This window comes from Peromyscus eremicus, chromosome 10, assembly GCF_949786415.1.
Source record: "Peromyscus eremicus chromosome 10, PerEre_H2_v1, whole genome shotgun sequence".
NCBI classification, from domain to species: Eukaryota; Metazoa; Chordata; class Mammalia; order Rodentia; family Cricetidae; genus Peromyscus; species Peromyscus eremicus.
Window position 1 is genome coordinate 60,529,607 of NC_081426.1, and position 26,766 is coordinate 60,556,372.

Consider the following 26,766-nt stretch of genomic DNA (forward strand, 5'->3'; position numbering starts at 1 on the left):
TTTTTAGTCACTCAGTCCAAAGGACAGAAGTGTTCAATACAGAAGGCTAAGGAGCCAGGGACAATGAATTTGCCTGAGGCTAGGTTCAGTTTTCTGAACTTCTGAATTTTCACTGGCTTTGTTGTTTTCCATTCTCAGTCTATTCTGGGAATTCCATGGAGGCTGTGATCACTTCTCTTCACCACACTGGAATTTATAAAAGCGTGAGCTGAAATGGGGTACAGACATTCCAGCCCCTAGATTCTTCTCATCCAAATCCACTGAAGGGATTTGGTTACATTTACCTGATTATTCCATCATTTTCCTTGATTGGGAAAGTTGAAGACATTGTCATTGATCATTGATTATTTGGGGGGAGGTGGAGAAACAGGACTCCTTTGATTTTCCGTAAAAGTACCAGGGTCTTGTCAAGTAAGATGAAGGGTTAGTTATGAAGATGGTTAGCATGCCACTTTCTAGTCACCTATTCTGGTGTCATTGTTCAGTGTTTTCTCCTGTATTTGAAAATGGCATATTTCCAAACAATAGACTTGAAAACTTTTCTCTGTTAGCAGGATGCCCCTGATTGATTTACCGTCTGGCTATTGTTTGGGGGACTGGATGCTACTGAACATCATTCTCTTGGCATTCTCCTTGATGCAGGTTTTATCTGTGGAGATGAGAAAATATTAACCACCAATCAATAGTGTTTGTAAATACCCTGACAGAAGGAAGCTTATTCATAACAGATGAGAGGCTTTTGTTGGGACATTGTTTCTAGGAGAGATTACAGATTCAGGTAGTAGTCTCTTCCCTGATCATAGGATTGAGCAATACTGACACTGGCATGCTTGTAATATTATATTATTAACAATGTGTGTGTAGGTACATTCTACATTGGGCATTACAGTTCCCTTATGGCTAGATTATTATGACTCCCAGATTATAAAAAGAAACCCTAGTCCTAGAAAAGTCAACCGTCTCCTGAGTTCATGTGGCTGCCCCATTAGAGTTCTCTAGAGAAACAGGACCAAGAAAGAGTACATCTGTTCGCGCTGGCTACTGTTGTGTCAATTTGACACAAGCTAGAGTCATTTGGGAAATGGAAACATCAGCTTAGAAAATGCCTCCACCAGAAAACACGCTGAGCAAGCCACAAGGAGCAAGCCAGTGGGCCGCACTCTTGCATGGCTTCTGCATTAGTTGTTCCTGACTCAAGCTCCTGCCCTGTCTTCATCTCTATGACGGAATACAAGCTACAAGATGAAGTAAAACATTTCTTCCCCAAATTGCTTTTTACTCATGGTATTTTATCACTAGAATAGAAACCTAAGTAAGACCCAGTCATTACCTGTCTCTGTACAGAAAGGTATTTGTGTCTAGCAAGGGATTTTCATATGGTGTTAGCTTTGGGATTATGGAGGTCGTGAAGTCTTACTATCTAACGTTTGCTAGTTGGGATCCAGGAAAACCTCAATACAATTGAAAGGCTGAGAGTCAAGTCCACAATCCTGAGAACAAAAATCACAAGGGAAGGGGAGGGTGGATGCCAAGTAGCTGGATAGAGAACATGTGTCTTGCCTTGCTCTGTCTTTCTGGCCTGCTCAGGCCCTCCCCAGACTTCATGGTGTCTGACTACATTTTTTTAAATACTAATTTAAATTCAAATGTACATCTCTTCTAGAAACATCTGGATACACAAACCCAGGAACAGAATTTGATCTATCAGGTTTCTGGGTATCCCTTGGACAATGACACTATGATCATAGCTAAGTGCCCAAGCCATAGTGGAGGTGGGTTTCATCCCAGTGCACAGCATTTGTTTCTGAAACAAGGCCTGCTGGCTCATGCCCATATGCAGCTCGAATGTTAATTGGTCTTTTAATAAAAGACCTGGCGTCTGATATTGGGGTGAATCTTGAAAGATCAGAGAGATAAAGGAACAAGCCACCTCTTACCTCTAGGATTCCTCAACCTAAAAAGCTTCCCTCAGCCGAAAGACTTTAGTTCCCATCTCCTCATGCCTTATATACCTTTCTCTGCCCACCCATATCATTTCCTGTCTCAACTTTCCTAGTGCTGGGATTAAAGGTGTGTGACTCCCAAGTATTGGGATTAAAGGTGTGAGCCACCACTGCCTGGCTCTGTTTCTCTTCTAGACTGTGTCAATCTCATGTAGTCAAGGGTGGCTTTGAACTCACAGAAATCCAGATGGATCTCTGCCTCCTGAGTGATAGGATTAAAGGTATGTGCCACCACTGTCTGGCCTCTGTGTTTTATCTAGTGGCTTGTTCTGTTCTCTGATCTTCAGGCAAACTTATTAGGTACACAATATATCACCACACCCATATCCAGCGTGTGAGAGTCTGAAGCAGGAGGAACTGCACAGTGAGGCCTTGCCTCAAAAGCAAACAAACATGTGTGTTTCAAATAATTCAACTGTGTAGGTCTGGGTTTTCTCAGATGTGAAAGTGTGCATGGGATCACTTTGACACCACATGTGAACACAAATCTAACGTGTGTTGTGAGCAATGCCAGTAAGTGGAATTGTCTAGATGCAGAAGAATAAAATGGAATGTGACATGAGGAGACAAGCACTGGCTAATGGGGTGGCTGGGTCAAGCTTCAGTAGAAAACAAGTCATTCCTCCTGCCCTATTCTTTGGTTTTTTGAAAACATTAAAGTATAGGTTTTCTCCTGAAACCTTGGGCTGGCTTACTGTCAAAAGGCAGACCTCCAGTGCCCACCCCACCCACACCAACTTTCATTCTTCATTCACACAAAATCAGATTGTTACAAGATCAGCACTGTTTCAGGAGGCCTTTCTTTGAATAGTCATTTTATTTTTGGTGTGTAGGATTGTATTAACTTCTCATTTACTGTCTAGGCTGGTTCAGCAATTGATCTGAACAAACAGACAATTTCTTGGAAATTCATTGACATTTTTATTGTACAGTCTTGAAAAATTAACAAAACAGAAAGCTCTGTTTCTAGGAATGTTCATCTGTAGAGTGTGCTTGCTTGTTCCTGCATGTCACAAAGTGGGGCGCTGAGCTTAGAAAAGGACTTTGTGACATCTGATATGTTGACTGTTTCCATGTGCCTAAAACAAATATAGGTAACAGTTGTCCTCAGTAGGAGGTTTGGTTTGTGATCATTGCGTATCAGTGTAAAAGCCTGCCGTTGAAGTGTGTAAGATTAGGTAAGAGGACAGAGCAGCTTTTGCCCATGACGTAATGAGGAATGTCTGCCTGTGGATGGTGACATTTAACCAAGGATTAAAAATGGAGGAAGAAGCAGGCATTTCCAGGATTGTCCCTGGGACAGTCACAGCCTGGTATAACTTGCCATTCAGTTCTAGAACACTGTCTCTCTTTGGTCATTTATTATTTGCAGGCTCATATAGCATCATCTTCTGGAAAGGGAGCTGTGGTGGTTTGAAAGAAAATGGCCCCCAAAGCAAGTGGTACTATTAGGAGGTGTGGCCTTGTTGAAGTAGGTGTGGCCTTGTTGAAGGAAGTGTATCACTGTGGGCTTTGAGATCTCTTTTGCTCAAGATTCCCTCAGTGTGACACTCAGACCATTTCTTGTTGCCTTCTGATCAAGATGTAGCCAGCACCATGTCTGCCTGCACACTGCCATGCTCCCTGCAATGATGATAATGGACTGAACCTCTGAACTGTAGGAGAGTTCCCCAATGAAATGTTTTCCTTTTAAGAGTTGTCGTGGTCATGGTGTCTCTTCACAGCAATAGAAACCCTAACTAAGACAGGGACACACTCAGATCTGACCTTGCTCCTTTTCCTCTGAGTTAGTTACCTGGGCTCCTTAAGCTTATTAACAAGCCTAGACTTCCTCATCTGTTAAATCTGGGTCATTATCCTCATCACTAACACCAATGAAGATAATGCACAGAACTTCAGAACTCTATACCTTCACCATCAATCACATTTTGTGCAGCAAAGGGAATGCAGGGTAGAAAGTCATCACTGGAAGCAGATCCAGGGTCTTGGTGGGCACGGGAACCTGGTGCAGATGGACAGTGAGCTTTCAAGTCCTGTTGCCCGATGAGAATGAGAATCAGGGTGGGGGGTGAACTACCCACTTAACACGATGATGTTAAGATGCATTTCCTAACCCACATTGGACTACAAGAGTTTGCAGGGTCTCATGGAGAGGGAAAGCAGACACCAGGCAGATTAAGCCCGTGCTACAGCCCTGCTCTGCTACCCATCTGCTGATTAAAATCTCCAGACTGGTTTGTTGTCAGGTCATCAAGAAATCTGGGTCTGGTCCCAGGTCGCCTTCTGACATGCTGTATAACTCAGAGCCAATCTCTTTGCCTGCTTGCTCTCAGGAGGAAGACAAAAGAGAGCATACGTTACTTATCTCAAAGGAATCCTTTCAAAAGATGAATGGCAACATACACACACACACACACACACACACACACACACACACACACACACCCCTGAAAATGTCCCTGGTGTGATGTAACTTACTGCTAATTGTGGGATATAACTTGGTAAGGAGGCAAAGATTTTAAGTTACAGTCTACCTCATGGGCAATGGAGTCTGTCTAACAGTAGAATGTGAGTTAGTAGCAACTTTGGTATGAAGAGAAAAAGGACACAATAGAGGTGCTTGGGTACAGTGGTGCTGAGTGGGGAGCTGGGGAGTTCTCAGACATTGGAAGGGTGATTTGGCTTTGTTACTCTCTGGGTCTCCCTGGGAATCAGCAAGCTGCACAACAGCAGCTTATCTCCGCTGTCCCAGAGACTTCTATCCCGTCTATCCTCATGATATTCCCATGGTAACCCTCTGGGAGGGAGAGAAGGGATAGTGTGCCACTGAGAAGCTATTTTTAGATTCCAGGCCAGATGCTTTGACAAATCTGTTGAGGGATAGAAAAATGAATCAAATATAGACATTTTTTTTTTGTGGTCAAAGAAATTATCATTTAGAATTCATATTATAAAACTGGAAAGTATCTTCAAAACTCACCCCAAATATTCCTACCCCTAGGCAGGTGTACTTCTAAGCTAGACCTAACACCCTACTCTAATATGTAACCATAGTCCCTGACTCTAGACTAGCCCATGTTCATTCATCTCTGCTCTCAGACTGAAGGAGTTGGCAGTGAGACTGACTAAAATTATTCAGAGTGTGGATGACACTACTCTGGGCAAACCGTTTGTCTAGATTATGCTTCCATCAGCGCTGGCTAAATCTTGTGTCACTGGCCCATCTCCATTCATGGTTTTGAAATGTAAAAATATGATTCAGTGCAACTTGTAACTTCCTTTATGAATATCATATTTCTCTTAGGTTAAAGGCTCTTAAGATTTTAAATGGCCATAAAATGCAAGGTGATATGAACCCTTCAAACATATCTAGAAGAGTTTAGCAATCTTTGATTTCCCCTTCTTTATGTTTTAAGAAAGGACATTTGAAGTGTTCCAAGCATCCCTGTTCATTCCATCCTTGCACTTGCATGTAGTATTTTCCCCTGGATTTTTACCTATCCGTATCCTCTCACTTTCAACACAAATGTCAGGAATGGACCTCTACAGCCAGTAGAGAAGGCACCCTGTACAACATTCTCCTAGCTTCTTGTGTATTTACATCACGGTACCTAGCAAGTTGTAATACTGTATTTATTTATGTATACTTGTGGTCTTTTATTGTTTTAGACTGTAAGCTCCATGTTGCTAAGGACTTCTACTGATTGCATGTATGATACAGACCTTTTGCCTAGCACCCTGTTCAGCAGATCAGTTGTTTTAGAGACTAAAAGGAAGACAAACAGTTACTTTAAAAGGATATAAGCTATTTAGGAGACCCCCAGGCAGTAGGACTGGGATCTGTCCTTAGTGCATGAGCTGGCTTTTTGGAACCCAGGGCCTGTGCTGGGACACTTTGCTCAGCCTGGGTGAAGGGAGGAGGGGACTGGACCTGCCTCAACTGAATCTACCAGGCTGAGCTGAATCCCCAGGGGAGTCCTTGCCTTGGAGGAGGTGGGAATGGGGAGTGGATTAGGGGGAGGGTTTGGGGGCAGGAGGAGGGAGGTGAATCTGTGGCTGATATGTAAAATTAAATTAATTATAAAATAAAAAAATAAAATAAAAAAGGATATAAGCCCAAGTTCTATCTTGGGAAGAACAGGTGGTTACAACATATCCTTCCCAATCTAATAATCATCCAATTCAGCACCCTTTCATGATAAAGCTTCTAAAAAAACATAGTACAGAAGGCAATATCTTCATCTAGCCAAGGCTATTCCTTTGAAATTCATAGCTAACAATGCAGTCAATGAAGAAAAAAACAAAACAAAACAAAATGAAACAAAAACACTCCAAGTGTTTTTTTTCTCTCAGTAAGGTCATGTACATGGTGAAATTGTCCATTCTTGCCATCTCTACTTAACAAAATGCTAGAAGTACTAGCTGAAGTGATCAGATAAGAATAAAGGGAGAGCCAGGCATGGTGGCACATGCCTTTGATTCCAGTATTTGGGAGGCAGAGGCAGACAGATCTCCATGAGTTCCAGCCAGCCTGTTCTACAGAGTGAGTTCCAGGACAGCCTGGGCTACACAGAGAAACCCTGTCTCAAAAAACAAACAAACAATCAAACAAACAAACAACAAACAAAACCAAAAAGAATGAAGGGAGAAATGGGAGCCTACTTCTAAAGGAAGAAATGAAATGATCCTCCCATGATCAGAGAAAGGAGAGCTTTGGTCATCCTCCAAAGGCTGTACTGCAAACAGTGGCTCTTTTATCTCCATATCACTTTTTTAAAATTTTAATCTAATTGTTTATTTTTATTGATTCTTTGGGAATTTCACATCATGCACTGCAATACCACTCATCTCCCTGTCCCTCTGTATCCATCCCTCACTCTTGTAGTTTCTTCCTAAAGGAAAGCTAAAACGAATATAAATAAGATAAAAATAAATGATAATTTTATATAAAGGAAAAAAAAACCCCGCACTTCGTTCCCCTGTCTTTCCTGCCTCTCCATTGCCTTTTCATTCATCTTAGTGACGTTGGGTGCTTCTGTGTATCATGCAGTAGACCCTTTTGTCCAAACAGCTTACTTGCAAATGTTCATTGTGTAATGTGTTGTTGGTCAGCTTCCAGGACTCTGGATTTGGTACACCATCAAAACTGGACCCCCAACAACATTCCTCTCAGATATCCTGCTGTTGTCCTGAGTCATGGAGATCCTGTGACTACGGTCCCATAGGATCGGTCTCTTCAAACACTCCGGCAGATCATAGATAGGGTCGATGTTGGAGTGTGCTGACTCCAGGACCTGTCTGTGAGCCTAGGTGGCAGCTGAGGTGGTAAATCATGGCACTGGGACCACTGCTCTCAAATGAGGGATGGAGTCATCTCTCTCAGGCCTGTGGTGAGGGGGTGGGGTGGGATTTCCCAAGTGTGGAGGGCCAGGTCTCCTATTGGGGCAGGGCCAGCTTTACCATGCAGGGTCTGGCCTGGGGCATCTGCATTGCCTTGGGTGGTAACCTGAGCTTCAGACATAGGTGGAAACCCTAACTGTGATGGGTCCAGGGACCCAGAGATGGCCCTTGACAGTAGTTCTCTTTAGACCATATAAATCTGTCACCTTTTATTTCTATTTCTATGACTGTGAATGTGAAGAGAAACAGCTGACCCAAGAGCTCCTGCTTAATTCCTAAGATTCTGAATTTAAAATGTGTAGATGATGATCTACTTTTGTCCCTGGTTACCCACATTTTCCCACTAACATTAACATTTGGTGTATTTTCAATCTTCAACACTCCATATTGGAAGTGTAACCCTTTTTATCTTTTTAATTTTGAACACTGAGCTACCATTTAAACCCTTCTTACCTGTTTTTATAGTGTCTCTCAATCTTCTCAGTAAACTGATTAGATAGATGTCGTTATTATCACATTTCACAGATAACAAAACCGAGGCTTACTAACTTGTTTACTTCCCAAGCACACATAGAGAGCCTGGGTCAGTACCCAAGTGTGTCTAATTGACAAGGTCCTGTGCTCTCTACTCTAATGCTTTGTACTACAATAGAAATGACATCTTGAATGTTCCCTAACAGTCCGTGTGTTAACAGCTTGAGTCCAAGAGTGGAGCTGTTGGGAATCAGTAGTATATTTAAAAGAGAGAAGGCTAGAAGATGGCCTTTTGATCACTAAGGTGTGCCCTCTAACATTGTTAGGGATAGAACTATGGCTCCTTCTTGCTCACTTTTGACTCATAAAGTAAGTAGTTCTACTCTACTACACAATCCCACCATAGGCCCAAAGGAATTGAGTGTGTCAACCCTGGACTGAAACCTCTCAAGCCGTAAGCTAAAATAAACCTTTTCTCTCGGTAAGTTCATTTCCTCTGGCATTTGCTATAGTCACAGAAATTGAACATAGGTCATATTCGGCTTTCAGATGCATTGGTCCATATAAGGTTCTTTCAAACATTTCTTAGTTAGGTAAAACCACATACAAGTCAGATAATCTCCTAAATTCAGACTTTTAAGCTTATGTACAAAACAGTTATGTTTTACAACACCAGGGTCACATGCCTACAACTCAACAACTTCCTGAACCATTTAATCTTTTAGATGTCACTCTCCTTGTATATTCTTACCATCTTTTTCTTCCTCCTGCCTTTACAGTTGTGAAAATCTCCTGTTCCTCCCAGGCTTCTGGGTTTTTAGCTCAATTGTTATAGTCTGTTGGAGAAATAAATCAGCCGTATATTTTTATTTTTTTAATCTTTTATAACTTCATATGTATACACAATGAAATATGATCATGCCTCTCCTAAGTCCCCACATATTTCCCCCAACGTGAGCTATTCCCAGTTTCAGAAGAATCATTCTATTTTTGAGGATGTGGCCACCATAGGTTTCCCATATTCCAATGGATGGTCCCACTGTCATGGACATGTGGGGAACAATAACTGCATTTAGTAGGTCATTACTATATCTTTATAGAAATTTGTCATCAGGGAAAAGTCCTCCCTTTCTATGAGGGGAGGCCATTGTATTGATAGCCTTGTGACTTTGTATTTCTTCACTACTATTTTTCCATTTGTACCTTAGAAGATTTATCTGACTTTTTAAATACAAAGTAGTGAAGGTCTGTGTGACTGGTTTTAGCATTTAGTTGTCTGGAATGGGTTCTAGTTTAATTTTTGGCTTCATGGGAGTTTTAAGAGTTGTGTTGTTGTTTTAAATAACCTTAACCCTGTTGTGTTAGTTTGTTTTACATATCAGTATGGTAAAATGTTTACAATAATCAACTTAACGAGAGCAAACATGTATTTCAGGTCATGGTTTCAGAAGTTTTATTCCATCGTCTGTCGGGTCCTACCTGACCTGTCTAACAGTCCTGAAAAGGGGAGTGAGGATTGAGAAATAACAGATAGGAAAAAATAGAGACATAGACATAAAAGAAAGAGAGAGACCCAGGATAGCTTTGGGAGGGCTCTGAGTCAATCCCACAATAGCTCCGAGATTATTTCTCAGAGCCTTTTTATACCCAAAGCAGGGTGGGGGCAAAACCTCCCCATCTCAAGGATACCATGGTTCAAGGTACAAACAAGTGTAAACATCTTCTTAATTCTTAAGACACCTGGCAACCACACCTTTGGCAAAACATCCTGCTATTGAGCCTTGAAGAGTAAGACATTAAAAAAAAAAAATCTAATAGCCACGCCTTTGGCCAAACATCCTATTATCCAGCCTTAAAGAGTAAAGATAAGCTTGGACTCTTTGACCTTGAGTCAGGTTGGAAATTGAGCCGCAAAACTGGAGTCCTTGTGGGCTCCCACAATTGTCACAATGTAAGAAAGACGAGAGTTCATGTTGGTTCCCTCTCTCACTGCTGGGGCAGGGTTCTCAGGCAAGTGGCTTCAGGCACCCAATTTATCAGAAAGCATAAAAAAGATTCTTAGATAGAGCAATTGTCACCCTGTCTTGGGGTACTGCTTGCCTCAACTCCTGTGTGTCCCAATACTTACTCTATTCTCAGTTCCCATTTGTGCTGTCTTCTGTATATTCCTACTCCGCCCCCTCAATCCTTACTCCTTGTAATAGGGCCTTTCTGCTGCACATTGGAAGCCTGTCACTCATAAAGTACGTCTTTCAGCTTTGGGAATCATCCCGCAGTTCAGGGTTTATTACTCACAGGATCCTGTGGCTCAAAAGTCTAAGAATTTCCAACTGGTTAAACGCTAACCTCTGCTATTTGTAGCCGTATCTCATTATCAAACACTCAGCTTTCTCCTTCGTGGATTGAAGAGACAGAGGCAGATATTGAATAACATCTCCATAATGAAAATTCGACTGTTCATTATTTTACCACACGGTACCCCTTGTGTGTTTTCATCAATAGTAAACTCACTTGACATGCTATTATGAAAGGACAACCAGCCAACACGCATCACTTAAAAACTGCGTTGTTATTTCTTGCTAAATTCTAAATTGCAATATGTCTCAGGTTTTTTTTTTAAATTTTATTTATTTATTTACTGGTTTACTAGTTATTTTAAAGTTACCACACAAAATAGTCGCTTCATTGTGCTCTTTCGTTTACACACCCACGTCCACACCCACATGCACACATGCACATTGCACACTTCTTTTTAGATATGGAGGTTAGAAGACGATTTGTGGGAGGTGGTTCTCTGTACCATGTGGGTCCCTGGTCACTGAGATGGAGCTTAGGTCATGGGGGATGGTTGTAAGCCCTGCTGAACCATCTAACCAGCAGGATTATACTTTATTCTTATTTATCCTGGTCATACACTGTCCTCTGTCTCCTTTCCACCTAAATGGTCCTTTATGCCTTTATGTACATGTATTCCATCTTCCCCTTCTATCATTTCCTTTGCTCTTTATATATAATAAATAAACACACATACATAATAAGTCTAGATTCTGCATATGACAAAAAACTTCCAGCTTCATCCATTCTTTTACTAATGAATACGTGACTCTTGCCAGGTGGTGGTGGTGGTGCACGCCTTTAATCTTAGCACTCAGAAGGCAGAGGCAGGTGGAGCTCTGTGAATGCCGGGCCAGCCTGGTCTGCAGAGCAAGTTCCAGACATGAAGAAACCCTGTCTTGGAAAAAACAACCCTCTGGGGGGGGGGGGGGGAAGAAAAAAAAAACACCCAAAGCATAAAACAACAACAACAACAACAAAAACCTGTGCCTCTGAATTTACAAAGTGTTCATTCAACCTTTGTGAGTGTCTTTAATGTATAAGACAGATGTACTACCCAACGCTGTTAATTCAAACTGGGCACACAGAGTAAGATCTAGGAGCGTCAAAGCAAGTCTATTTACACCGCCTTGCTTCCCTTCCAGCAGCCGTCAGCCGACCTGGAATTTGACCGGGTGGTGATTTATACAACCTGCCTTCGCGTGGTGAGAACAACCTTCGAGAGATGTGAACTGGTTCGAAAGATCTTCCAAAACCATCGGGTAAAATTCGAAGAGAAGAACATAGCTCTGAACAGTGACTACGGGAAAGAGTTGGATGAACGGTGTAGGCGGGTCTCCGAAGTGCCTTCCCTTCCTGTGGTGTTCATTGACGGCCATTATCTTGGGGTAAGTATACAGCAGAGGAAAACCGCCTTTGTCACACGTCCTACCCAGAAACTGTATGAAAAGATGACTTGCGACATGTCCACCCAGACAGTTGTTATTTGGAGGAGCTCAGACCGAAGGGCTTGGAGTTTTATTTCTATTCCAAACATTGTGGGGCTATGTTACTCATCCCTCAGAAGCGGAGTGAGATGAAATCAGCGTGAAATTGCTTTGTTGAATAGCAATACTTTCCTGAAGTGCTCAGTTAACTCTGACTTTTAAAAACTGACCAAAGATAAAACTACATTTTTCGTGTAAACAAGAAAAATAGAACATTTATAAGTGGAACATTTGTAAATGTTCTTAATTCTCTAGAATCAAATATTCAGTTTCTTACCTAATGAAACAAAAAGGACGGCCCTCTAATGAGGTCTGGAGCCAGAATTTTATCTGCATGTTGTTTAATATCGCTTTTGAGTTTGGTAATATGGCAGCATGACACGGATTCAGGCTTGCAGATATGCAGAGAGAACCCTGCTTACAGAAGAACAACAGATGTGCCTCCTTTTTGCCCTTTGATTAACACTGCTAGTGTTGTTAACTCCCTTTGATCTATGAACACACTTAGGGAAAACACCCCAGGACGTGGCTCTTCAGAGGATGAGAACCAAGAGCCTAAAGGGATACCATCCACAGAGTGGTGCTGCAGACCAGATGATCCCTGCCGACCAGATGATCCCTTATCAGAGATCAAAGGCTTCAAACCTTAGAAAGATACTTGGATCTTGATCATGCTCAGCATCTGAGCTTAACTTTTAACTTTGAGGGATAGAGAAAAATCCATATTGAGAGGGATTTCTGCTTGGTTTCAGGGAACTTATGACTATTATAGAGACTACAGCCATTGTTACTAGAGGCAGCCTATGTTAGCGTTCAGACCTGCCCCACAAGGTCATCCTATGTGAAGTCCCCTTTAAGAAAAAACCCTTGGGGATTCCTGGCAACTTACCTAACACAGGTTTTGGCGAGACAGTTGTGTAGCTTGAGCTGCTTGGGGGGCCCTTTGGAGGTAGAATCAGTTTTCATCCCTGGTGCAGGAGGGGGCTTTTGGGAGCCCACTACCTATGATGGGACACCTTGTGCAGCCTTGAGGCAGGGGGAAGGGCTTGGATTTGCCTCTGGTGGATGTGCCTCCCCATGGGAGGCCTTGCCTTCTTGTGAGGGGGAGTGGGGGATAGGTTGCGAGGGGAGGCTGGGGGGCGGGAGGAGGGAAGAGGGGGAATCTTTGATTGGTGTGTAAAATGAATGAAAAAATTTTCTTAATAGAAAAAAATAAAGAACCCCTCCCTCTTCTCTCTCTCCCTCTCTCTTGCCATGCAGTTGCATGCATCTCTGCTTTCTCTCTCTCTCTCTCTCTCTCTCTCTCTCTCTCTCTCTCTCTCTCTCTCTTTCTTCCCCCTTTAATGATAAAGCCCTCCATGTGAGAGCTATCACACAGTGTGAGTGACTTTCCACCCTGCCCCCTTGGCTGCTGCCCACCGTGTCTGCATGGCATGTCCCCCTCATTCGCCACGGTGCACCTTGACTCAAACCTGCCAAGGCTGCAGGTGCCGTTTTTTTAAAATACAATAGCCTGTTATCTAAGGGAAAGGTAAATGCCAAGAATCCATGATTACATAGCTATGGTGACATGCAATTTTATTTTAGTCAGAACTGGAAAAGCACTGCCTTTTGAAATAAAGAAATTTTGACTTGAAGTATTGATCCTCTATCCAGTGTGTTTCAACATATACTCTTAGGTCTCAGAAAATAGTGACTTTGACAGTAGCGTTAAAAACAAGGACAGTGATAGTGATATCTTATATTGCCTTCTCAGCCTTCTGCGAGGCATATGTCTGACTCTTAGGACACTCAACTCTCAGCCCTCCCCATGGTCATCGGATGAGAAGCAAATGATGGACTCCAGGCAGCATTGTTTTAAATTCCTGCTCTGATACTCATCATGTGACACTAGGATGATAATAAGGCTGACCTCATAGGCTGCTTATGAGAATTTGATGGGAGGAACAGTGCAGCTTTTTCAAGAAATACTAAGAATTTCTTCTCTCCCAAAGGAATAAAAACCTTTGCTCCAAGTAACATAGCTAACCAAGGGGGAATGGATGGCAGTCTAGGTTATCTCTGTCTGACATTCTAACCCCTTGCTTTGTGAAAGACCCCTTTGAGGAAAGGGTCTTTACTATGTAGTGTTAGAATAGGGCTTGGTACTATGTAGTGTTAGAATAGGGCTTGGTACTATGTAGTGTTAGAATAGGGCTTGGCATGATGTAGATGTTCCAATGATCTTAGATTGACTGGATACATGACTTGGCTATGCAGCTTCTTCTCATTCATTTCTTTTCTCCCTGACTTCCTCGATAAACAAAGGATATGATATTTTCACACCCCAGGGGGAATGTAACTTATGAGGATTGTAGACTGTAGCTGAGCATGTAGCTCAGTTGGTAGAGTGCTTTCCTAGTACGCACAAATCCCCTGGGTTAACCCCAACACTGCATAATCTGGGTGTAGTGACACACGCCTGTAATTCTAGCATGTATTCTTAGGAGGTGAAGCAGGAGGATTCAGAAGTTCAAGGCACTCAGTTACACGGTGAGTTTGAGGTGAGTCTGGGATTCATAAGACCCCATCTTAAAACACAATAACAAAAAACAAGGTGGCCACAAAAGACAGATGGGGACTTTTGCCTTTTAACTAGGGAGGCATTCTGATAATGTAAAACATTTTTTTACTATGTGTCTTAGTTAGGGTTTTATTGCTGTGTAGAGTTGCCATGACTATGGCGATTCTTATAAAGGAAGACATTTAATTGGGGCTGGCTTATAGTTCAGAGGTTTAGTCCGTTATTGTCATGGCGGGAAGCATGGGGGTGTTCAGGCAGACATGGTGCTGAAGAGGTAGCTGAGAGTTCTCCCTCTGGATCCACAGGCAGCAGGAAGAGACAGTGAGCCCCTGGGCCTGTGTTGAGGTTCTGAAACCTCCACCTTCACTGATGCACTTCCTCCAACAAGATCATCTCTACTCCCACAGGCCAAACCTCCTAATAGTGCCATTCCTATGTGCCTAGGGGAGTCATTTTTGTTCCAACCACCACACTGTGTAAGTTCAATTTCAGTGAAACTGTATGATTAAAATTAAATGGACAACTGTCAGTGTAGTTTTCTTTCTTTTCTTTTTTTTTCTCTTTGCACTTTGGGGGCCTGCCACTCAGCTCCCAAATAAATAAATGGAGATAAATGGAGACTTTTTCTTACTTATGATGCCCAACCTTAGCTTGGCTTGTTTCTAGCCAGCTTTTCTTAACATAAATTATCCTGTCTACCTTTGCCTCTGGGCTTTTTACATTTCTCTAAATAACTTTCCTTCTTATTCCATGACTGGCTGTGTGGCTGTGTGTCTGGTCCCTGTCATCCTCCTCTCCTTCTCCTTTTCTTGCTTCTCCCTCTTCTCCTCTTTTTCTCTTTCTATTTATTCTCTCTGCCTGGCAGCCCTACCTATTCCTCTCCTGCCTAGCTATTGACTGTTCAGCTCTTTATTAGACCAATCAGGTGTTTTAGACAGGCAAAGTAACACAGCTTCATGGAGTTAAACAAATGCAACATAAAAGAATGCAACACAGCTTTGCATCACTGAACAAATATTCCACAGCATCAAATGATGTAACATATCTTAACTAATATTTCACAGCGGCCAGCATTCTCAGGTATAAGGTTGGCCACACTCATATGCTGCTCTTGTCCCCTTCTGTTGCCATCCAGAATCCATAACAATTTCTGTATGCTTCTAAGGCAATGTCCCAGGCCCTGATACCTGGCCTGCCATTTGTCTTTCAGTTGGAGGGATAGAGGCAATTGTTACAAATGAGGTCATGGTCCTGGCTCTTTCTCAATTGTGTCTTCCCTCTGATCTCTTTATGTGCACACTCAGCACCTAGGAGAGAGAGGCCACAGGGGTAACTCTGCTGCTTCTGTCATTTGAAACGACTGCTGTGCACCTGGAGGGAGTCAGGAAACAGAAGCACCTTCTTCTTCCTTCTCAGAAAGGGAGAATGATTTCTAATCCTACAATTCAAAATGGCGGGGTCCTGAATAACTTGTATAACAATTCTCCTCCAAACCCACCCAGCCCTTGTTTGGATCTAGATGCAGAACCATCCGTGGAATACGTGCCGCTCTGATGAGTTCCCTCTGCACGATCCACAGATCTGAAATGGAAGGATGCCCTCTGCTGGGTTTTGGCAGATTGTGAAACATTGTTTTTAGGGAGGAAAATTTGGCTGCTGCTGGTGACTTCCCTAACATCTGTGCTGTTTTAAACAGCCACAGGAAGCCATAAATTAGGTGAGTGAGAATGATCGGGGTATGGGAATCATCTATACAGCACAACTTTCTTTAAAGAGAGAGAAATAGAACAGCCAGAGGAAGAGAGAGACAGAAACAGAGGCAGGGCAGATGGAGACAGACCTCAGACAAGGAGATGGGGCAGGGAGAGCAGGGTGTAGCACGAATCTTAAAAGATCTTATTAATAAAAACAAACCTGGAGCCAGGTATTGGGGTGAATGCTGGAAGATCAGAGAAGCAGAACAAGCCAGAGCTAACCTCACCTTGCCAACTTCTTAGCCGATCCTGTTTCCTCAAACTGGAAGCCTCTGAGTCCTCATCTGGAATGAATCTCAGCTGAACTGCTGCTAAAAGCCTGAAAGCTTAACCAGGCTAGTTCCTGGTCCTCACACCTTATATAGCTTTTTGCTTCCTGACATCACTTCCTGGGATTAAAGGCATGTGGCACCATGCCTGGCTGTTTCCAGTGTGACTTTGAACTCACAGAGATCCATCCGGATCTCTGCCTCCAGAATGCTAGGATTAAAGGTGTGTGTGTGCCACCATTTTCTGGCCTCTATGTCTATCTAGTGGCTGTTCTGTCTTCTGACCCAAGATAAGTTTATTGAAGTGCACAATATATTGGGGGGACACAATATATTACCACAGCAGGGCAGTGTTTGGTAGCTTCCTTGCTGATTTACCATCATCACCAAGACCGAGGTGGGTGATACTGACTGAATTCATTGTGTTCTTCTGAGAGAAGCCAGTGAGCTCAACAAGCAGGAATGGAAAAATCAAAAAGAATATTTTTTCCTATGGTTCCCGACTCCAACAAAACTAAGAACTGAAGACGGAAGCAAAGAAACAACTTGATGAGAAAAAAAAATTACTTTAGTAAATAAATTTTCAGTGCCCAGGGATGCTTTCTGGGGTTGGGGCAGTGGGGGTACATTCAGCTCAGAACTGGTCTCGGCAATTCTTCTGGTATTTTGGCATTAGAACATAGGCCCACAAAAACGTTATGTTCTCATACTTTAGTCATTCCACTAAGAAATGGGCCAGAAGTCAGATTTGTCTGGATCAACCCTCAAATCTGCAATGGAAATCTACAAAGTTTACAATGCCAAGAGGCTACAAACAAGAACGATCATAAATGGCATGACAGCAAACAGCCATTGACCTACAGAGACCTCTTTGAGTAGCTGATGGTGACATCTCACAGCCATAACTCTGTATCCACTTAAGGTACGGCATTGCCCCATTCAAGAATGAAGGCATTTACTATGGAGCATAGCTTTTCAGCCAAGGAACAGAGACTTCAGGAACAGTTCTACCCATTTCTATGGATTACTCTTGAAACGCAGCAACTAAGACTATAAAGAAATTATTCTGGAAGAGCTGTGCAATTTGTTTATGTCTTAAGTTGTATTTACAAAGGGGTTAACAAGTTTAAAAATACTTTTATAAAAGAAAAAACGAGTTACAGTGGTCAAATATAGTTTATAATGAACGCAGAATTTTGTTTGGAGTTCAGGGTAGACTTAAGTGTGAAGTGTATGTATAGTAATGTGCAAGGGATCCTGGGCCTTCCCACTCTCCCTTCACTATTCACAGGCTGAATTTTCCAGAACAGGGGCTGGTCCAGCAAGCTCCATCCATGATAAGTATAGTACTACTGGAAAAAAACTTTAAAATAATATACATTCTAGTTATTAGCAAAGATTAAAGACTTAACTGAGAAGAGCAAAGCACCCAAATGTTCCTTTCTTTAAAAGTTTTTAAATTAAGATATAATTCCATCACTTCCCCTCTTCCTCGTTCCCCTCTCACCTCCCCTATTCCCTCTTCACTCCCTCTCAAACTGATGACCTCTTTATCCTTATTACATTTATTATGTATTATTTATTCCTACCCGAACACACATATATTTACCAGTTTGAGGCTAGGATTCACATGAGTGAGAAGATAAACAGTATTTGTCTTTCTGAGATTGGTTTACCTCTCGAAATGTTTTTAGTTCTTTCCATGTTCTTGAAAATTTCCTGGTTTTATTTTCCTTCATGGCTGAATTCCATTGAATATATGTACGGCATTTCCATGATGATGGGTATTGAGAGTGAGTCCATTTCTTTGCTATTGTGAATAGAGCAGCCCAAACCTGAAGGTGCTAGTGGCATGCAGAGTCCCCTGGGTACATGCTCACGAGTGGTATAGCTGGGTCATATGGCAGTTCTGTTTTCAGATTTTGTGGCCGATCTTGAGATTTCCTTCACAAGCTTCTCCAGTAACCAGCTCTTGTGTGCGAAACGCTGCCAAGGACTTTCCAGCAGAGAAAGGGGCCAGCCCCAGTGAGCAAAGACCTCTGAGTCCTCTTCACGTCACGTGTGCTTTTATGTCACTGGCTTGAATAGAACCTATAATCAAGTCCAGATTGAAAATGGAAATGGACTCTACCTCCTTATGGGAGGACTGTCTGTGCCTATATTATTCTGTCTCAGAGCACACAATAAATAATGTGCACATTTGTGGTCATGCCTGCAACAAATTAGGACTTTGCTCTATTAATTCCAGGCTTTTGCCTGAATTTTGCTCAAATATGCCCACTGTTGTCCTGCATTTTCAGATTGAGGGACTAGGTACTTTTGTTTGAGCAAAGCTATTAAAAATGCCCTAACCCTGGTTAGGCCCATGAATGGTGTTTGTGTTTGCTACAGAAAACCCAGCTTTGTGAATGTAAATTGAAGTACTACATTTTCTCAAATCTTCATAACCACACAGTCAACTTACCACTTTTTTTTTCCAGTTCTATAATGTTACCAGCAGCATCCTGCTGTGGCCTTGGCCAAATCTTCCCTTCCAGCCTTACATTTTTTTTTTCTGCTTGTTGCCCTTTCTCTCTGGTCTTATTCTTATCGAAGAAACGCGAACATTTCTTTCCCCCCTGTTTTTAGTGTCTGTCTTGTGTGTATTCATTGGTGGGCAAGTGCACGTGTTTGCAGGTGTATGTGGAAGACTGAGGGCAACCTGTGGTGTCTGTTCTTCATGACTGCTGCTCACCTTGTTTGTCATGACAGAGAGTCTCTCACTGTCTGGAAACTCAGCCAGGCTGGCTGGCCAGTGAGCTCCAGGTATTTGCCTCTGCTTTCCACTGCTGGTATTTCCAAGTCCACCCCATCAGAACATGGGTTCTGAGGACTAAACTCAACTTCTCATGCGTGTGTGGTGTCTTAGTCACCCCCTTCTGTTACTGTGAAGAGACACCATGACTGTGGCAGCTCTTGCAAGAAAAAGCATTTAATGGGGGGGGGGCTTGCTTACAATTTCAGAGGCTTAGTCCATTATCGTAGTGGCGGGGAGCATGCAAGGCCACAGGCATGGCAGGCATGGTGCTGGAGAAGTAGCTGAGAGCAACAGGCTTTAGAAACCTAGGAGCCCACCCCCAGTGACACGCTTCCTCCAACAAGGCCACGCCTCCTAATCCTTTCAATCCTATCATACAGTTCTACTCCATGGTGACTAGGATTTCAAAGATCTGAGCCTTTGGGAGTCATTCAAACCACGACACATACAAGCACCTTACCAACTGAGGTATCTCTGCAGCCAATGCCAAAGTTCTGATGGTAATTGATCTCCCATGCAGTCAACTCCATGTTTTGAAAAGTCAGAGAGTAAGTTCTCTGAAACCTGTTAAGGCACAATGCAGTTATTTTCTCCTGAAATATACTGCCAATTGGGAGGATTTTTGAGGCAGGCAGACACTGTTGTCTAAATTACACAACAAGGAACAGCATCCTCCACAGTGTCTCTTCAGGGCACATTTTGTTTTTTATCATTTTATACATAGAAACACATTGTCACATAAGCACAGGACTTTGTTCTCTCTCACTGCTGTGATTCCCTGCATGGCTGGTGAAGTGCCTGGTGGTCCATTGTGAAAGTCTCAGGCTTAAGCTGGTGCACTGGACTTGTCCACAATAAAAATCTAATACAGTTGTGCCTGTTTGAAACTGGGCTGCAAATTAATGAGAGCACAGGTCATACCATGTACTAGAGCTCCAGAGGAACCAAATAATGTGCTTCTTGCTTTAGATATCAGTTACTAATTATTCTCAATATTGTTGGACAAGAAATATACTGGCATGTTATCAGTGTTTTTTTAGATTTAAAGTTGCATCTAAAATATGCTAGATACTTTGAACACTACAAAGTGAATCAAATTCACAAATATAAATAAGGTGAATGGAAATTGATAGAGAAATTTCCTAGGCATACATTTCCAATCATACTTGAAATCAGTATCTCAGTGAAGATTTGGGCTCAATTTTAGCTCTAATGAGCCAAGATTTAGTGTCTTCTCGGCCACCAGAGGGCTCTCTCACAACATAAGAACTATATTAAACATACAAGAAAACAGAAATCGGATAGATCATTTGTAATATATCTTTCTTTAGATCTGAATAAAAAATAAATGTCTTAGGTATATGGATTACAATTCAACTTTCAAATCTAGGTTTCTTTTCAGAAAAGATTCAGACTAGGAAAAACAATTTTAACTAATGACTCAAAACCTTTAAAAAAATGGTAACTATTTTGTAACCCTGGGCTTAATTCTGGGTCAAATTGTTATCCCATTCACTTGTCTTCTGACTGGCAAACTGGAAGGGAAGTGTGTGTGTGTTGTCTCTGAGAGTGTCTGGCCCTTAGCACTCATTTTCTGTAAACAGACAGTTTGTTACTGGGATATTATATTATATATGATTACAGTTGAGTGAGTACCTTACCCAGGGATTTAACAAACTACAGCCCCTGGGCCCAGTCGCAGGCTTCCGTGTGCCCAGGTAGGATCAGCTCGCTCTGTGTTATGGTTTTGTTTTGTTTTTAATCACACCTGGGGCTCCCAGTTTGATTGAGCTCAACCCAAGATACCTCTCCCTCCAAAAACAAAACAACAAAAAAATTAAGCTAAAGACTCAGCCATATGTTTCATCCTGACGGTGTCAGATGAGAAGATCGGCTGAAATGAGGAAAATGGAGCACACCATCTGGCCAACAGCTCGCGTAGAAGCGAGTGGTCTACAGGCTCATTGTGGGCGTCCTCTTTGGATTTGACCAGGAAACCAACAGGGGCTGGTATTCATGGTCTCCAGGGGCCAGTGAGCGGATCCCTTTGTTTTGATTTCAGCTCTTCTCTCTGATTCATGTTGCCCATCTGAGGCATTAAGAAGGCTGGATGAGCACTTTTGCTTTTCAAATTAATCTCTGTGGTGCCCTAATAGCTCCTTCCTCCTTTCCTTTGGGGGCTCTGATGGAAGGGAGAGGGATTTCAAACTCTCTTCCAAATGCAAATGGCATCTTCCATTCTATACACTTTATTGTATGCTACTTATGTTTTCCCTCGAAAGACTTAAACAAAAAGGTTCAGTGGAGTAACTTGGAGAAACACTAAGCCAAATGTCTGAATCTCTTTCTGGCAGTCTTAACGTCATTTGAGTTTCTATGGTACTTGGGCCATAGTGCTAGCCTTCTGTGTGGAGTGGCATCTGAATTCAGTAGAACATTTTCTTTTTGCTTCGTACCTTAAAAATCAATCATCTTGAAAACCTTGAATGAACAAGCTGTCTAGCTGCTGAGCAAATCACAAGCACTCTTTGTGTACACGGCACTGTGAAATGTTACAGAAGACTTAAACACATAGTTCTTCCCATCCAAGCTGAAAACTAAAGCAGTGTGTGGTGCTGGGGATGACGAACGCATGCTGCCTTTCTCCATGCTGGACTGTTTGTTGTAAGTGCTCAATTAACAATAGGAATATGCTAGTTAGAGAGAAGGAGGGAAACATACTTTAACTAGGAACATTAAGGAAAATTCCAAGAAGGAGGCAGACTTTGAGCTGTGCTTTGGGACATAAATAAGATTGCAATGAGTGGATGGGAATGTGTTCCTGGTTCTACACCACTGGTTTCCCTAATCATGAGGTTTCAGGAGAGAATAATGGTCACTGTGCCTGGTTAGTAATGATCCTTGATTCTCTCGAAGGAAGAGTACTTCCACTTAGTGCTGGGAAAGATCTACATGATGAAACCTAAGATGGAAAATCCCAAGTAATTTTGTGAATTTTTTCTGAAGGACTTCTGAACAACACAGATCTCTAGGAACACATCAGTATTTAAGTTTAAAAAAATGTTTTGTTGGGTTTTCCAGACACAGTGCAGATGATGGTAATCACTTACTATTGTATCTAACCTTCCACTGGGGCAGTGAAATCAAAAGACCAAAGGCATCAGAGTCCCTTTCTCCCCCCTCATTGGGATCCTGATATATCTTACCATCACTGGAGTGTGCTGTGCTCTAGAGCTTGAAAAGAGCCGGGCTTAAACGTCAGTCCTCAAATTTTCCGTTAAGTGATTCGAGAGTGGGTGAGGCAGGCACCTGAGGACCTGGGGGAGGAGGATTCCTCTTAGTAGCAAGATATTCTCTGAGAATCTGGCTCCCACTGTCTATTAAAGTCTGTCACTGGGTCACATAGGACAAGACCTACATTCTATGACTTTTCACGAGTCAAAATAAGAAATAAATCAATTCTTTTCTCTGACTGACTGAAAGCAGCGATGCAGAACAACACAGAATCTTAGTCATTTCCTGGACCAGTGGTTGTCAGCCTTTCTAACGCTGCAGCCCTTGGTACAGTTCCTCATGCTGGGGTGACCCCCCAACCATAAAATTATCTTCATTGCTACTCTATAACTATTATTTTACTACTGTTACGAATCATAATGTAAATATCTGATGTACTGATGGTCTTAGGTGACCCCTGTGAAAGGGTTATTCAACACCCAAAGGCGTTGCAACCCATAGGTTGAGAACCACTGTCTTAGACAAAGGGGGCAATAAAAATGGAAATAAGGACTGTCCCGAAGATTGCCACCTTCAGTCATTCTAGGGACACCAAGACTCAGGTTAAAGAGCAGTTCTCCACTATAGTCATTCTAGGTAACTTAAAAACGTACTAAAGCTTGTTCCATTAAAATTATTACCTTAATATAAACACAGAATAAAATGTCCAGTTACATGTTCTGCCAAGGAAAAACAGTATATATGTACACTTAACTTCATCATTGAATAACTTGATGTTTTGTGAAGTAACTAGCTAATATGTGTATGAAACCTTATCATACTGAATAGGCCCTTAGGAGAATTTAGAAGTCAAGCAAGGTGTGTGGCCTTCACTTACCAGAAGTCTGCAGCAAGACTAAAATGATTAATGTAATGTCAATATGCAAATTAATATTTATCAGAATATGATCAAGTTATGACCAGAGGAGGGAGTAATGAAGGAGAGAATTGTAGGAAAGTCTTCTGGGCACATTAGGCTGGAATCTGGAGACTCTGCCACAGGATGATATTTTGAGGGCTGGTCTGTCATGTGAACAGCAGCAGTACAGTTCCCACCCTCTGTGGCTGACAGGTCTGTGTGTCTGTCATGTGAACAGCTGCAGTACCGTTTCCACCCTCTGTGGCTGACAGGTCTGTGTGTCTGTCATGTGAACAGCAGCAGTACCGTTCCCACCCTCCGTGGCTGATCCACTCCTACCATTGTTCATCCTTGTTATGATGGACTGAAACTGTCTGAAACTGGGTACCAAAAGAAACCTTCCTTCTCTGAGGTTTCCTTTGTCAAGAACTTGGTCAGAGCTATGGACAAGTGACTAACAGAGTAGAACTCTAGTCACTCTGTCTTAACCCATTGCTTTGCAGATAGAGGGAGCTTTCCAGAGGGAAGGCTTCAGCCACGTGCCTGCATTACTTTGTTCAGTGTTCATGTCTACAAAAGGGACAGTTATGAGCTATCTCTGTTACATGAAGCTGGTAGGCCTTGTTTGTGTGAAATAGATCCAGACTCTGTTAGAAAATGACACCAGGACATATATCCCCTTAGTTCCCACCAGATGTGAATAGCCTTGGAAGGATCTTAAAGTGTCTGTGTTATAACACATTTCAAAAGTGACTTTATAATTTTTAAAGATATTTATTTAAAAAATTAGGGCTGGAGAGATGGCTCAGAGGTTAAGAGCACTGACTGTTCTTCCAAAGGTCCTGAGTTCAATTCCCAGCAACCACATGGTGGCTCACAACCATCTGTAATGAGATCTGGTGCCCTCTTCTGGCCTGCAGTCAAACATACTGTATACATAATAAATAAATAAATCTTAAAAAAATTATTTGCCTAAATTATTCTAGAATAATCAGGGTCACACTGTTACTGATCTCTGTATGACCAACTTCACCCTCCTTATATGATTCTTGTGTTTGGTGATCTAGGGACATCAGAACACAATGCCACAAGGCTGAGTGGCTTTAACCATAGATCTGGGGAGTCAAAGTCCCAGGTTAAGACTTCATCAAGTTGGTATCTCCCAGGGCCTCTGTGCTTGGCTTACAGATGGCTGCCTTCTTGTGGTGTCTTATGTGATTTTCCCATGTCTTTCTCTCCTCTTACAAAGACACTAATGTTATTGAGTTAATTTCCAAGTTATGAACCAATTTAGCCCAGTTATCTCCTTACAAATCCTGTCTTCAGCAGCTGGAGAGATGACTGGGTGGGTGAGAGGATTTAAGCTGAGTTCCCACATAAAATCCAGGAGTGCTCACATGCCCTGTAACGCTGTGTGGGGTTACACACCATGCTGGGGAGGAGATGCGCAGAAGCAGGAGGGTCACTGGGACTTACTGGCTGCCAGCTCAGCTCCAGGTTTGGTGAGAGACACTTTCTCCTAATGTCTACCTCTGGCTTCTGCATGCATAGGCTTATGCACCCACATACATGTGCGCATAACACACACACACACACACACACACACACACACACACACACACACACAGAGAGAGAGAGAGAGAGAGAGAGAGAGAGAGAGAGAGAGAGAGAGAGAGAGAGAGAGAGAGAACTCTGTCTTCAAATATAATCTGTCCCACTCCATATGTATGACATGCTTAATGCTGGGAACCTTATGAAGAAAATTCTATTCAGTTTACAGTTCTGGAAGTTCCAGAGCACACACCAGCTCAACTCTGGTGAAGAGATGTCTGGTGGAGACATGAGTCTGTCAGAGACACATGTGCAAGGGTTACATGCCAATATTAAAAAACAAGAGCTTTGGGAGAGGGTGGGCTCTCTCTTTTTATAATAACCCAGTTCTTGGGGAACTAATCTAACAGACCAGATCCACTCCCATGAGGCAGCGTCAATGTACTCAGGAAGCCTCCATGATCTTCCACTAGTTTTCATCTCTTAAAGTTTTTATCACCACAGTAGACATTGACTGATAGATAGATGGATTGATTCAGTGTGTGTGTGTGTGTGTGTGTGTGTGTGTGTGTGTGTGTATGTGTGTGTGTAGAAACATGTTGATACGGGTATAAGGGTCAGAGGACAATTGGCTAGAGTTGGTTCATTCCTTCCACCATTGGGTTGCCACCGTGGATTGAACTCAGATTCTTGGGCTTGGCAGCAAGTGGCTTTACCAGCTAAGCCGTCTTGCTGACCCCTTTTTGATCTTTCTACATTTTCTCTACATGCGAACAAGTAAGTGCTTCCTTTGTGTTCTTAGAGCGGCGGTTCTCAAACTTCCTAATGATGTGACCCTTTAATACAGTGTCTCATGTTGTGGTGACCCCCAACCATAAAATTATTTTATTGCTACTTCTTAACTGTCATTTTGCTACTGTTATGAATTTTAATGTAAATATCTGAGATGCAGGAGACCTAGCATGTGATACCCAAAGGGGTTGCACCCACAGGTTGAGAACAACTGTCTTAGACCACTCCTCCAATTTCTAATTGTCTTAAAACACTTATCTCCCACCTGCAAGCACTTAAACTATTTTTCTTGCAATGTATAGGACACTTTCTAAAAGAAATTCTGATACCAGGTATAGATATACTATGCTTCTCCATATTTGTATTAACGATCCCTAAGTGCTCTGGTATTGTACAAAGCTTTGAGTTAATAATCGAAGGAAATAATTGTTTGAAAACTTAAATAGCTTTCAGGGAAGCTCAGTACAGACTAGTTCTAAGATAAGTTTTGGCTTTGTAATTAATTGATTCTATTCCAGCCTTTGTTATTTTCTGCCCCTTGTCTTGCTAGGATACTTCTGATGTTCACTGTGCAGTTTCTTGAATTATTAGTTCCTTTTTTTTGTCTAATATATGAAAACTCATTGATGTGAACTTATCTCCTAAAATAGCTATCATGATACAAATGAATTTGATCTGTCACATCTTAATTTTCATTATACTTAGGGTCGGTAGAAATTTTAATATTTTTTGCCCCTTTACATAAAAGTTCTTCAGAGAATTTATTAATTTCCAAGAAAGTTAATGGGTTTTGTTTTATAGTTATTATTTATAATTTTATTACATCGTGGTCAGACAATATGACCCACTGGGTGCTTATTATTTGGAATTTATTGATATTTTCTTTGCAGTCTAAACTATGGTAAGGTTTTCATAGGAGTTTCATAGTCTTTTGAAAAGAATACTTTTCTTTTTTACATTGGTATGTACACATATGAACATAAATACCACACAGTTTTCAAGTTGTGCCTTTATTTTACTTTTTTCTTGAGACAGGTTCATGTAGCCCAGGCTGGCCTCATACTTGCTACATAGCCAAGAGTAGCCTTGAACTCCCGATCCTCCTGCTGCTCCTCCTGAGTGTTGGGAGGACAGACACGCACCGTCATATCTTGCTTTCAGTTAGATCTTATAGCTGCATCACTCACATACTTCGCTCTTGCTTTCATAT

The 26,766-nt window shown here is 42.1% G+C and overlaps 1 protein-coding gene across 1 annotated transcript in view; it reads left to right on the top strand.

Moving 5' to 3' along the window:
* The window catches only part of Grxcr1 (glutaredoxin and cysteine rich domain containing 1), a 120,153-nt gene that overhangs the window by 64,931 nt on the left and 28,456 nt on the right, over positions 1-26,766 (top strand). Inside the window, exon 2 of the mRNA XM_059275147.1 lies at positions 11,357-11,599. Coding sequence (XP_059131130.1) covers positions 11,357-11,599 — 243 coding nt within the window. The remainder of the gene's footprint in view (positions 1-11,356; positions 11,600-26,766) is intronic.